The 13,075-nt window shown below is 44.2% G+C and overlaps 1 protein-coding gene across 1 annotated transcript in view; it reads left to right on the top strand.

Moving 5' to 3' along the window:
- The window catches only part of gfap (glial fibrillary acidic protein), a 60,557-nt gene that overhangs the window by 37,549 nt on the left and 9,933 nt on the right, over window positions 1-13,075 (top strand). The window contains exons 6-8 of the mRNA XM_078529854.1: window positions 5,778-5,903; window positions 7,068-7,288; window positions 12,220-12,263. Of these exons, the coding sequence (XP_078385980.1) occupies window positions 5,778-5,903; window positions 7,068-7,288; window positions 12,220-12,263 (391 nt within the window). The remainder of the gene's footprint in view (window positions 1-5,777; window positions 5,904-7,067; window positions 7,289-12,219; window positions 12,264-13,075) is intronic.

Below are 13,075 nucleotides of genomic sequence, written 5' to 3'. Positions count from 1 at the left end.
GGTGCATACTGGATGATATGCCGTGAGTGTTGCTGTGTACTAAATGATGTGCGGGGAGCATTGGTGTTTACTAGATGATGAGCTGGGAGTGTTGGGTTGTACTAGATAATGTGTTGTGAGTGCTGCTGTGTACTTGATATGTTTGGGTGCGTTTGTGTGCACTAGATGATGAGTTGGGAGTGTTGGTGTGTATTAGATAATGTGATTGGGCGATTTGGTGTGTACTCAAAAACATGTTCGTAGTGTTGGTGTTTGCTGGATGATGTGTTTGGGAGTGTTGGTTTGTGTTGACATTGTGTTTTGGAGTGTTGGTGTGTACTAGATGATGTGTTCCAGAGTATTTGTGCATACTAGATGACATGTTCGAGAGTGTTGTTGTATACTGGATGATGTGTTAGCAGCATTGGTGAGTACTAGATGATGTGTTTTGGCCTGTTGGTTTGTACTAGGTGATGTGTTTTGGGGTGTTGGTGTGTACTCCATGATGTGTTGGTACTGTTGGTGTGTACATGGTGGTGTGTCGGGAGTCTTGGTATGTACTAGATGATGTGTTTGGGAGCGTTGGTGTGTACAAGATGCTGTATTCCTGAGTGTTGGTGTGTACTAGATGATGTGTTCGGGAGTGTTGGTGTGTAGTGGACCATATGTTCAGGAGCGTTGGTGTGTACTAGATGATGTGCCCGAGTTTTGGTGTATACTAGATGATGTGTTTGGGAATGTTGGTGTGTACTAGATGACGTGTTAAGGAGAGTTGTTGTGTACCATGTGATTTGTTGGGACTGTTTGTGTGTAATGGATGATGTGTTGAGAGTTGTTGTGTACTAGATGCTGTGTTTGGGAGTGTTGGTGTGTACTGGACGATATGTTTGGGAGGGTTGGTGTGTAACTGATGCTGTGTTCATGAGTGTTGGTGTGTACTAGATGATGTGTTTGGGAGTGTTGGTGTGTACTAGACGATATGTTTGGGAGGGTTGGTGTGTAACTGATGCTGTGTTCATGAGTGTTGGTGTGTACTAGATGATGTGTTTGGAAGAGTTGGGATGCATTGGATGATGCGTTAAGGACAATTGGTGTGCATTGGATGATGTGCTTGGGGGTTTTGATGTTCACCGGATGGTTGTGTTGCCAGTGTTGGTGTGCACTAGATGACGGAGTGAGTGTTTTGGTGTTCAGTTGATGTTGGTGTTGTGAGTGTTGGTGTGTAGGAGAGGATGTGTATTGAATGATGCATTTGGGAGTGTTGATGTGCATTGGATGATGTGTTTGGGAGTGTTGGTGTTCACTGGGTGATGTGTTGAGGGTGTTGGTGTGCAATAGATGACGTGCTGAGTCTGTCGGTGTGTACTAGATGATGTGTTGGGAGTGTTGTTGTCTACTAGTTAATGTATTGCGAGTGTTGGTGTGTACTTGATGATGTGTTTGGAAGGGTTGGTTTGTGTTGATGTTGTGTTTCGGAGTGTTGGAGTGTACTATATGATGTGTTTTGGCCTGTTGGTTTGTACCAGATGATGTGTTTTGGAGCGTTGCTGTGTACTAGGTGATGTGTTGGTACTGTTGGTGTGTATACGGTGGTGTGTTGAGAGACTTGGTGTTTATGAGACGATGTGTTGGGATTGTTGCTGTGTACTTAATGATGTGTTTGTGAGTTCAGGAGCATTGGTGTGTACCAGATGATGTGTTCGGGAGTGTTGCTGTGTACTTAATGATGTGTTTGTAAGTGTTGGTGTGTACTAGGCAATCTGTTCGGGAGCGTTGGTGTGTACAAGGTGCTCTGTTCATGAGTGTTGGTGTGTACTAGATGATGCGTATGGGCCTGTTGGTGTGTACTACATGATGTGTTCAGGAGTGTTGATGTGTACTAGATGATGTGCCTGGGAGTGTTGACCTGTAATAGGTGATGTGTTGTGAGTGTTGGTGTGTATTGGATGATGTGTTTGGGTGTGTTGATGTTCAACGGATGATGTGTTTGGGTGTGTTGATGTTCAACAGATGATGTGTCCACAAGTGTTGGCGTGTACTAGATGATGTGTTCGGGAGTGTTGTTGTGTACCATATGATTTGTTGGGACTGTTTGAGTGTACTGAATGATGTGCTGAGAGTGTTGTTGTGTACTACATGGTGTTTGGGGCTGTTGGTGTGTACTAGGTGACATGTTCAGGAGTGTTGGTGTGTACTAGATTATGTGTTCGGGAGTATTGGTGTGTACTAGATGATGTGTTCGGGAGTATTGATGTGTACTAGATGATGTGTTGGGGCCTGTTGTTGTGTACTAGACGATATGTTTGGGAGAGTTGTTGTGTACCATGTGATTTGTTGGGACTGTTTGTGTATACTGGATGATGTGTTGAGAGTGTTGTTATGTACTAGATGCTGTGTTTGGGAATGTTGGTGTGTACTACATGATGCGTTCGGTACTGTTGGTGTGTACTGGATGCTGTGTTCATGCGTGTTAGTGTGTATTTGATGATGTGTTTGGTAGTGTTGGTGCGTATTGGATGATGTGTTTGATGTGTTCAAGTTCACCAGATGATGTGTCCACGAGTGTTGGTGTGTACGAGATTAATTGTTTGGGATTGTTGGTCTGTATTAGATTAATTGTTTTGGAGTGTTGGGTTGGTGTGTACTAGGTGATGTGTTTGGTGGTGTTGTTGTGTATCCGATGATGTGTCGGGAGTATAGATGTGCACTAGATGATTTGTTGGGAGTTTTGGTGTGTACTAGGCAATATGTTTGGCAGTGTTTGTTTGTACTAGATGATGCATTGTGAGCATTGGTGCATACTAGAAGATTTGTTGGGAGTGTTGCTGTGTACTGCATGTTGTGTTGGTACTGTTGGTGTGTACATGGTGATGTGTCAGAAGTCTTGGTGTGTACTATATGATGTGTTTGTGAGTGTTGGTGTGTATTAGGCAATGTGTTCGGGAGCATTGGTGTGCACTAGATGATGTGTTCGGGAGTGTTGGTGTGTACTAGATGATGTGTTCGGGAGTGTTGGTGTGTACTAGACGATGTGTTCGGGAGTGTTGGTGTGTACTAGACGATGTGTTCGGGAGTGTTGGTGTGTACTAGACGATGTGTTCGGGAGTGTTGGTGTGTACTAGATGTCGTGTTTGGGAATTTTGGTGTGTGCTAGATGGTGTCTTTGGGAGTGTTGGTGTGTACTAGATGATGTGTTTGGGAGAGTTGTTGTGTACCATGTAATTTGTGTACCATGTAATTTGTTGTGTACCATGTAATTCATTTGTGTGTACTCAATGATGTGTTTAGAGTGTTGTTGTGTACTAGATGCTGTGTTTGGGAGTGTTGGTGTGTACTTGATGAAACGTTCAGGACTGTTGGTGTGTACCTGATGATGTGTTCAGGAGCATTGGTGTGTACCAGATGCTGTGTTTGTGAGTGTTGGTGTGTACTAGGTGATGTGTTCAGGAGTGTTGGTGTGTATTTGATGATGTGGTTGGGAGTGTTGGTGCATATTGGATGATGTGGTTGGGAGTGTTGGTGCATATTGGATGATGTGGTTGGGAGTGTTGGTGTGTACGAGATGATGTGTTGGGAGTGTTGGTGTTTACTGGAAGATGTGTTAGGAGTGTTGGCACATACTAGATGATGTGCTCCCAATGTTGCCATGTACTAGGTGATGTATTACGTGATTTTGTGTGGACTTGATGATGTGCTTGTGAGTATTGATGCATATTGGATGATGTGTTCGGGTGTGTTGGTGCTCACTGGATGATGTGTGGAGAGTGTTGGTGTGTACTAGATGACATGTTTGGGAATGTTGGTCTGTACTAGATGACGTGTTTTGGAGTGTTGATGTGTGCTAGGTGATGTGTTCGGGGGTGTTGTTGTGTACTAGACAATGTATTCTGGAGCGTTGGTGCGTACTAGGTGATGTGTTGGGAGTCGTCCATACTGGATGATGTGTTGAGAGTGTTGGTGTGTACCAGAAGATGTGTTAGGAGTGTTGATGTGTTGTAGATGATGTGTTCAGGAGTGTTGGTGTGTAGTAGATGATGTGTTAGGAATGTTGGTATGTACTAGATGATGTGTTAGGAGTATTGGTGTGTACTAAATGATATGTTCGGGAGCATTGGTGTGTACCAGACACTGTGTTCGTGAGTGTTGGTGTGTCCTAGATGATGTGATTGAGGGAGTTGTTGTGCACCATGTGATTTGTTGGGACTGTTTGTGTGTACTGGATGATGTGTTGAGAGTGTTGTTGTGTACTAGATGCTGTGTTTGGGAGTGTTGGTGTGTACTACATAATGCATTCGGGAGTGTTGGTGTGTACTAGATGATGTGTTCTGGAGTGTTGGTGTGTACTAGATGATGTGTCTGGGTGTGTGGAGGTGTAATAGATGATGTGTTGTGAGCATGGTGTGTATTAGATGATGTGTTTTGGATTGCTTGCGTGTACTAGATGATGTGTTGGGAGTCTTCGTGTGTACTCGATGACCTGTTGGGAGTGTTGGCATTTACTGGATGATGTGTTCGGGAATGTTGGTGTGTACCAGGTGATGTGTTGAGAGTATTGGTGTGCACGAGATGATTTGGGAGTATTTCTGCGTATTGGATGATGTGTTTTGGAGTGTTTGTGGGTACTAGATAATGTGTTGTGACTGTTGATGTGTACCAGATGATGTGTTTGGGAGTATTTCTGCGTATTGGATGAAGTGCTTGTGTGTGTTAGCGTTCACTGGATGATGCATAGGGAGTGTTGGTGTGCACTAGATGATGAGTTCTGGGGTATTGGTGTGTACTACATGACGGGTTCAGTGTGTTAGTGTGTACTAGATGATATGTTGGGAGTCTTGGTATCAACTAGATAATGTGTTGGGTGTTTTGGTGTGTCCTTGATAAGGTGGTTGGGAGTATTGGTGCGTATTGGATGTTGTGTTTGGGTGTGTTGGTGTTCACCAGATGATGTGTAGAGAGTTTTGGTGTGTAATTGATTATATGTTGTGAGTGTTGGTGTGTACTGGAAGATGTGTTGGGTGTGTTGGTGTGTACTAGATGGTGTGTTCGGAATGTTGGTATGTACCAGATGATGTATTGAGTGTGTTGGTGTGTACTGGATGATGTGTTCGGGAGTGTTGGTGTGTACTGGATGATGCATTGGATGTGTTGGTGTTTATTAGATGGTATGTTGGGGAGCATTTGTGCGTACTAGATGATGTATTTGGAAGTGTTGGTGCATACCAGATGATGTGTTGTGAGTGTTGGTGTGCATTAGATGACGTGTTTGGGTGTGTTGGTGTTCACTGGATGATGTGTTTGGCAGTTTTGGTGTGCATTGGATGATGTTTTGGGGTGTTGGTATGTTCTCGATGATGTGTTTGAGTGTTTTGGTGTACTAAATGATGTGTTTGGAGTGTTAGTGTGTACTAGATGATGTGTTAGGAATGTTGGTATGTGCTAGATGACGTGTTCAGAGTTTTGATATGTACTAGATGACGTGTTGGGAGTGTTGGCATTTACTGGATGTTGTGTTTGGAATGTTGGTATGTAGCAGATGAGTGTTGGTGTGTACTAGATGATGTCTTCGGGGGTGTTGTTGTGTGCTGGATGATTTATTCAGGAGTGTTGGTGTGTACTAGGTAATGTATTTGGGATTGTTGGTGTCTATTAGATGATGTGTTTGGAAGTGTTGGTGTGTAATAGATGATACAATGCTGTGGGATAGCCCAGAGAGTTGGCCACTGAGCTCAGACCAGACAGATAATTCTCAGCTTCACTTGTTCACTGTTGACTACCTAACTTTAACCCTTTGTGTCCAGTTCTGTGATCTGACCGACGCTGCCACTCGGCAGGCTGAAGCCCTGCGGCAGGCCAAGCAGGAGGTGAATGATTACCGAAGGCAGATCCAGTCCCTCACATGCGACTTGGAGGGGCTGAAAGGCACGGTGAGTTCTTGCTACAAGTTCAGAGCACCTGGAAACAGCAGGGCCAGGAAAACCTCACTATTAGCTCAGTTCAGAGAAAGCCCAAAAATAGCCAATCTGTGCTTTTGGTTCCAAGGAATATTTTGTCATCCTTGAAGGGATCGATACCATAACTGGAGAAGGAAACACCTTTCCTTTTGAGTCCCCAGTGTCAGCATCAAACACTCCGAGCTCAGGGATAGCACAGAATAGTTGTGGTGTGAAGTCTCAACTGTTTTGGGACAGTGTAGAGGGAGCTTTACTCTGTATCTAACCCCATGCTGTACCTGTCCTGGGAGTGTTTGATGGGGATAGTGTAGAGGGAGATTTACTCTGAATCCAACCCCGTGCTGTAACTTCCATTTTGACATTGAGGTGAAATTTAATGAAATGAAAAAGAATTTAAATGAGTTCTGTATAATCGTTCTGAACAAGCCCCTATGTCCCAATTGGAATGTGTTTGAAATGATCTGATCGATGATTATGAAACAGATGTCCTCTCATTGCCGGCACCCCATTACCTCCAAAAATTGCAACGTGCGATTTAGCTGCACTTGTCTTGGGGAGGGAGTGAAGAGACCCACGGGTGTCCTGTGCAAAGGCCTGGCATCTACAGGGCACAGGCAGGGCTGGGAGCTGCCCCAGAAATCAGGGAAAGGGCATCACTGGCTGATATAATGTCTGTCTCCGGATTCCAGGTTCCAAGCCCACTCCTAGTGGCTTAATTGGAAAAACTGTGTGGGCCACAAAGCCCCAGATTTGATCGCCAGTCCATGCTGTTTCTCAACCAACAGTATAAAAACCTACGAGCTTCTAGATTAGGGAGCGAAGATCACCAGGGGTTCACGCTGCTAGGAAATGCACAGGTGGGAACAGGATTAAGCTCCCCTGCGATGCCATTCTTGGTTGAATGTCTCAGCAGCACTCACATGACTCAATTCAGCAGATGGGGAATGGTCCCTTGGTTGAGCATCTGAGGAGTCGTGTTCTAGAACAAGCCAAAACCTTCTGGGAAGAGAGGGAGAGTGATGGGGGTTAAAACACCAAAATCTGTTCAAAATAAAAACCCAAACGTTGGGACCTGTGATTCCCTGAGCTGATATGATATCTGACACTGGTGAAGTTTTCATCTCTGTTCTCTGACAGAATGAGTCTCTGGAGCGCCAGTTGCGTGAGATGGAGGAACGTTTCAACTTTGAAACAAGTAATTACCAGGACACGATGAACCAATTAGAGAGTGACATCCAGAACCTGAAGGAGGAAATGGCCCATCACCTGCAGGCTTATCAGGACTTGCTCAATGTCAAACTGGCTCTGGACATTGAGATCGCCACCTACAGGAAACTGCTGGAGGGAGAGGAGAGCAGGTAAGGGCTGTCTGGCACCATATTTTACCACATTCAACTGAAAAACAGAACACATTTCTCCTGTCTTCAAACCGTTAGCTTATCTCAGGTTCTCTCTCTGCCATTTATTTATGTTCTTGTACCTGATGATTTCCCCAGGCTTCAATGTCACAAATATTGTGATTTCTGAACCTTGGTAATGATAAGAACCCATCATCTCACCAGGTCCCACAGCCCCTCCACTCCACCCCATCCTGTACCTGCCTGGGGAGTGTTTGATGGGGACAGTATTTAGGGAACTTTACTCTGTATCTAACCCCGTGCTGTACCTGTCCTGGGAGTGATTGTTGGGGACAGTGCAGTGGATGTTTTACTCTGTATCTAACCCCAAGCTCTACCTGTCTTGGGAGTGCTTGATGGGGGACAGTGCAGTGGATGTTTTACTCTGTATCTAACCCCATGCTCTACCTGTTGGAGACAGTGTTTAGACCATAAGACCATAAAATATAGGAGCAGAAATTAGGCCATTCGGCCCATCGAGTCTGCTCCGCCATTCAATCATGGCTCTTAAGTTTCTCAACCCCATTCTCCCGCCTTCTCCCCATAACCTTTGATCCCCTTACCAATCAAGAACCTATCTATCTCCGTCTTAAATACACTCAATGACCTGGCCTCCACAGCCTTCTGTGGCAACGAATTCCATAGATTCACCACTCTCTGGCTAAAGAAGTTTCTCCTCACCTCTGTTCTAAAAGGTCTTCCCTTTACTCTGAGGCTGTGCCCTCGGGTCCTAGTCTCTCCTGCTAATGGAAACATCTTCCCCACGTCCACTCTATCCAGGCCTTTCAGTATTCTGTAAGTTTCAATCAGATCCCCCTCATCCTTCTAAACTGCATCGAGTATAGACCCAGAGTCCTCAAACGTTCCTCATATGTTAAGCCTTTCATTCTGGGATCATTCTCGTGAACCTCCTCTGAACCCTCTCCAGGGCCAGCACATCCTTCCTGAAATACGGAGCCCAAAATTGCTCACAATATTCTAAATGTGGTCTGACCAGAGCCTTATAAAGCCTCAGCAGCACATCCCTACTTTTATATTCTAGTCCTCTCGAAATAAATGCCAACATTACATTTGCCTTCCTAACTACTGATTCAACCTGCAAGTTAACCTTAAGAGAATCCTGGACTAGGACTCCCAAGTCCCTTTGCACTCCAGATTTATGAATTCTCTCCCCATTTAGAAAATAGTCAATGCCTGTATTCTTCCTACCAAAGTGCATGACCTCACACTTCCACACGTTGTATTCCATCTGCCACTTCTTTGCCCATTCTCCTAACCTGTCCAAATCCTTCTGCAGCCTCCCCGCCTCCTCAATACTACCTGTCCCTCCACCCATCTTTGTATCATCTGCAAACTTAGCCAGGATGCCCTCAGTTCCTTCATCTAGATCATTAATGTATAAAGTGAAAAGTTGTGGTCCCAACACTGACCCCTGCAGAACTCCACTAGTCACCGGCCGCCATCCTGAGAAGGTCCCCCTTATCCCCACTCTCTGCCTCCTGTCAGACAGCCAATCTTCTATCCATGCTAGTACCTTGCCTCTAACACCATGGGCTCTTATCTTACTGAGCAGCCTCCTGTGCAGTACCTTGTCAAGGGCCTTCTGGAAGTCCAAGTAGATAACATCCATTGGCTCTCCTTTGTCTAACCTACTCATTACCTCCTCAAAGAATTCTAACAGATTTGTCAGGCATGACCTCCCCTTGATGAAACCATGCTGACTTTGCCCTATTTTACCATGCACTTCCAAGTATTCTGAAATCTCATCCTTAATAATGGACACTAAAATCTTACCAACGACCGAGGTCAGGTTAATCGGCCTGTAATTTCCCGTCTTTTGCCTCACTCCCTTCTTAAACAGGGGGGTTACATCAGCGATTTTCCAGTCCTCTGGGACCCTCCTGACTCCAGTGATTCCTGAAAGATCGCCAGTAACGCCTCCCCTATCTCTTCAGCTATCTCCTTCAGAACTCTGGGGTGTAATCCATCTAGTCCAGGTGATTTATCCACCTTCAGACCTTTCAGTTTTCCTAGCACCTTCTCCTTGGTAATGGCCACCATACTCACCTCTGCCCCCCGACTCTCTTGAACTTTGGGGATGTCACTCGTGTCTTCCACTGTGAAGACTGACACAAAGTACCTGTTCAGTTCCTCCGCCATTTCTTTGTTCCCCACTACTATTTCTCCAGCATCATTTTCCAGCGGCCCAATGTCCACTTTTTGCTCTCTCTTACCCTTTATATATCTAAAAAACTCTTGCAATCTTCTTTTATATTACTGGCTAGTTTACCCTCATATTTAATCTTCTCCCTCCTTATTTCTTTTTTAGTTGTCCTCTGTTGGTCTTTGTAGGCTTCCTAATCCCCTGGTTTCCCACTGCTCTTCGCCGCATTGTATGCTTTCTCTTTAGCTTTTATGCTGTCCCTAACTTCCCTGGTCAGCCATGGTTGCCTCGTCCTCCCTTTAGTATGCTTCTTCTTCCTAGGGATGAATTTTTGCTGTGTCTCCCAAATTACTCCCAGAAACTCCTGCCATTGCTGTTCCACTGTCTTTCCTGCTAGGCTCATCTCCCAGTCAATTCTGACCAGCTCCTCCCTCATGCCTCTGTAGTTTCCTTTATTCAACTGTAATACCATTACATCTGATTCCAGCTTTTTCCTCTCAAATTGCAGGGTAAATTCTAACATATTATGGTCACTTCCTCCTAAAGGTTCCTTCATCTTAAGCTCCCTTATCAAATCTGCCTCATTACACATCACTAAGTGGGCTCCACCACAAGCTGCTCCAAAAAGCCATCTTGTAGACATTCCACAAATTCCTTTTCTTGGGATCCACTACTAACCTGATTTTCCCAGTCTACCTGCATATTGAAATCCCCCATGATCACTGTAACCTTGCCTTTCTTACACACCTTTTCTATCTCCTGGTGTATCTTGTGCCCCACATCCTGACTACTGTTCGGAGGCCTGTACATAACTCCCATTATGGTTTTTTTACCTTTGCGGTTCCTCAACTCTACCCACACAGATTCTACATCAAGTGACCCTACATCATTTCTTGCTATCGATTTAATTTCATTTCTTACTAACAAAGCAACCCCACCCCCTCTGCCAACCCGCCTATCTTTTCGATAGGATGTATATCCTTGGATATTTAGCTCCCAGTCCTGATCCCCTTGCAGCCATGTCTCCGTGATGCCCACCACATCATACCTGCCAATTTCAATCTACGCCACAAGCTCATTTACCTTATTTCGTATACTGCGTGCATTCAGATACAACACCTTCAGTCCTGTATTTCCCGTCCCCTTTCTCATTGTCGTCCCTTTATCTGATGTGCTTGAAGCTTAGGGAACTTTGCTCTGTATCTAACCCCGTGCTGTACCTGTCCTGATGAAAGCTCCTTCATTTTCTCAGTACCATAATCATCAACATCATTGCAATCCTCTAGCTCAATCCCTAGATCTTTCTAAACTCCAGGAGCAGTAACATCCTGCCTCTCACCGCTCTCATTCAAGGACACCCAGTCAGGCCTCTTTTCAACATGGAAACTGCTGGCCAACGTCACCAGTGACTCCTGCATGTTGGGGAAGGAAACAGTTAACTCACAAGGAGTTCAACTGGTAATTATTAGTCACAAGCTAAGTACCCATTTGGTATGTTTAAAAAGAGAAAACAGGTGAGACAAGGTTCCTGTTGAGTTTTATGGACCAAAAATAAAATTCTGTCTGAAGAAGCCAGTCATGGTCTTTATCTTATTGTCAAGCAGGTATTGGGACTTTATCACAGCGAATATGACTATGATTGCAGATTACTGTTGCTCCTCACCCTTGTCCACCTCTCTGATATCTTAGACACTATCAGTGACACCATCATTTTCAGAGCTCTATCCTCCACAGTCCATCTCTGTGGCACAGCTCAATCCTGATTCTACTCACAGCTGATATTTATTTCAAATTATTTTGTTCTTTAAAGTGACCAGTTCATCTCCATCAGAGAGACATGGTGGATGGTCAGCTATGAACTGCAAGATTGAGTTTACTATCCAGGACTTGGCTTCACTACATGAATCTATAGTTATTGCTTCTTATAACTTAACCATTTACTGTTTAAGAAGTTTGTTTGGCAGTTTATAGCCTGGACCACAAGCTTGTGAAGTGGTGATGCCAAGGAGGACCCATGAGGATGCGAAATATAACCAGTAAAACAAAACACAACGATGAAGGTTCATAGTTGGGCTTCAGCAAATGGCACAGATAATAGAACAATCAGGCTTATAGAGACTGAGGTCTTACCTAAAAGAATAGTCTCAGGCAGTGAAACCAAGGAAAATATCCAGAGTAATTCCAGAGCAAGGTTACCCACTTGTTGCCTACAACAGAATCGATTTCAGTGTTTTGCTAACTGGCAGTGCCTCGTTATTACCAATCATGTGACTGTTGCCACCACAACTGTCGATCCATTAACAGTGAAATCTAAATGGCCCAATATATTCTTTACCATCCTCCTTTGACAAATTTCCTGCCCTAAAGGACGTTAGTGAATTAGTTGGATTTTTACAACAATCAACTGCATCATGGTCACTTTTTTACTGATGTCATATTTCCAAATCGAGACATAACCATTGCACACTCACTAGCCCTGGCTGTGTGGGAAGTCTCCACCACCCTCACTCTGAGATGTTTATACTTCCCTCTCCGACTTTAAAACCTCTGCAACCCACTTCAACATTTGCTGCTGTACCCCTCTTACCCCCTAACCACCCTCCCCCTTACTGAGTCAATGGCCCCTCACTACCCATACTAAAGTGCTACGAGACAACTGTAGAATGAGCTCTGTGGCGATGGAAGAGTTTTGCTAATAGTCTGATAATGGATGTCTGTTTGTTTACAGAATTTCGATGCCTGTCCAGAGCTTCTCATCTCTGCACATCCGAGGTTAGTGTGGACAACAACAAATCGCATTTATATAGCACCTTTAACATTGTAAAAAACGTGCTTCACAGGAGCATTATTCGACAAAATCTGACACCAAGCCACATAAGGAACCATCAAGACATGTGACCAAAGTTTGCCCAAAGAGGTAGATTTTAAGGAGCATTTTAAAGTAAGAAGGTGACATAAAGAGACAGAAAGGTTTAGGGAGGGAATTTCAGAGCTTAGGGCCTTGGCAACTGAAGGTACAGCCGGCAATAGTTTGTTTCTAAAGGAGTAAGCAATAAACTCAAGCATAACTTAAACATCCAACTTCATCAGTAACACGTCCATACGTAAACTCTTGTATTAATTTAATAATGCACTCAGTCATATACAATGAGATGAAAGACTTGTTCACCAACTGAAAATAGTTCACTTTGTAACATAATCACCTAACTATGGTGGATGTTTTCTCTTAAGTAGGATATCGTCTGATATCAGGTGTGGTCTCATTTGATTCGTTCTTCATTGAGATATTGATGTCAGAATCTGATTCAGTGTTTACATACGGTCGCTTTAGCGCTTTGAAGAATGAGGCATTTTGTGTGATGATTTGTGAACCGTGCTAGAACAGTAATCATTGATCTTTCTGTGGTGGTCACAACAATTGCTTGGATGTCACATCTGGGGTTTCTTTGCTTTCCAACATGACCACATTTCACAAGCAGCTGCCTTTAGTGTTGTAGCTCGGAATTTCATGTTTCGCTCTGCATTTACTTCCACTTGATGCTTCTGTCCTTGCTTACATTCACTTACATGTTGATCATGTGGAA

The sequence above is a fragment of the Cetorhinus maximus genome, chromosome 25 (assembly GCF_964194155.1).
Source record: "Cetorhinus maximus chromosome 25, sCetMax3.hap1.1, whole genome shotgun sequence".
In the NCBI taxonomy this organism is placed as follows: domain Eukaryota; kingdom Metazoa; phylum Chordata; class Chondrichthyes; order Lamniformes; family Cetorhinidae; genus Cetorhinus; species Cetorhinus maximus.
Note: the sequence above shows the minus strand (reverse complement) of the source record. Positions and strands in the feature narration are given on the sequence as shown.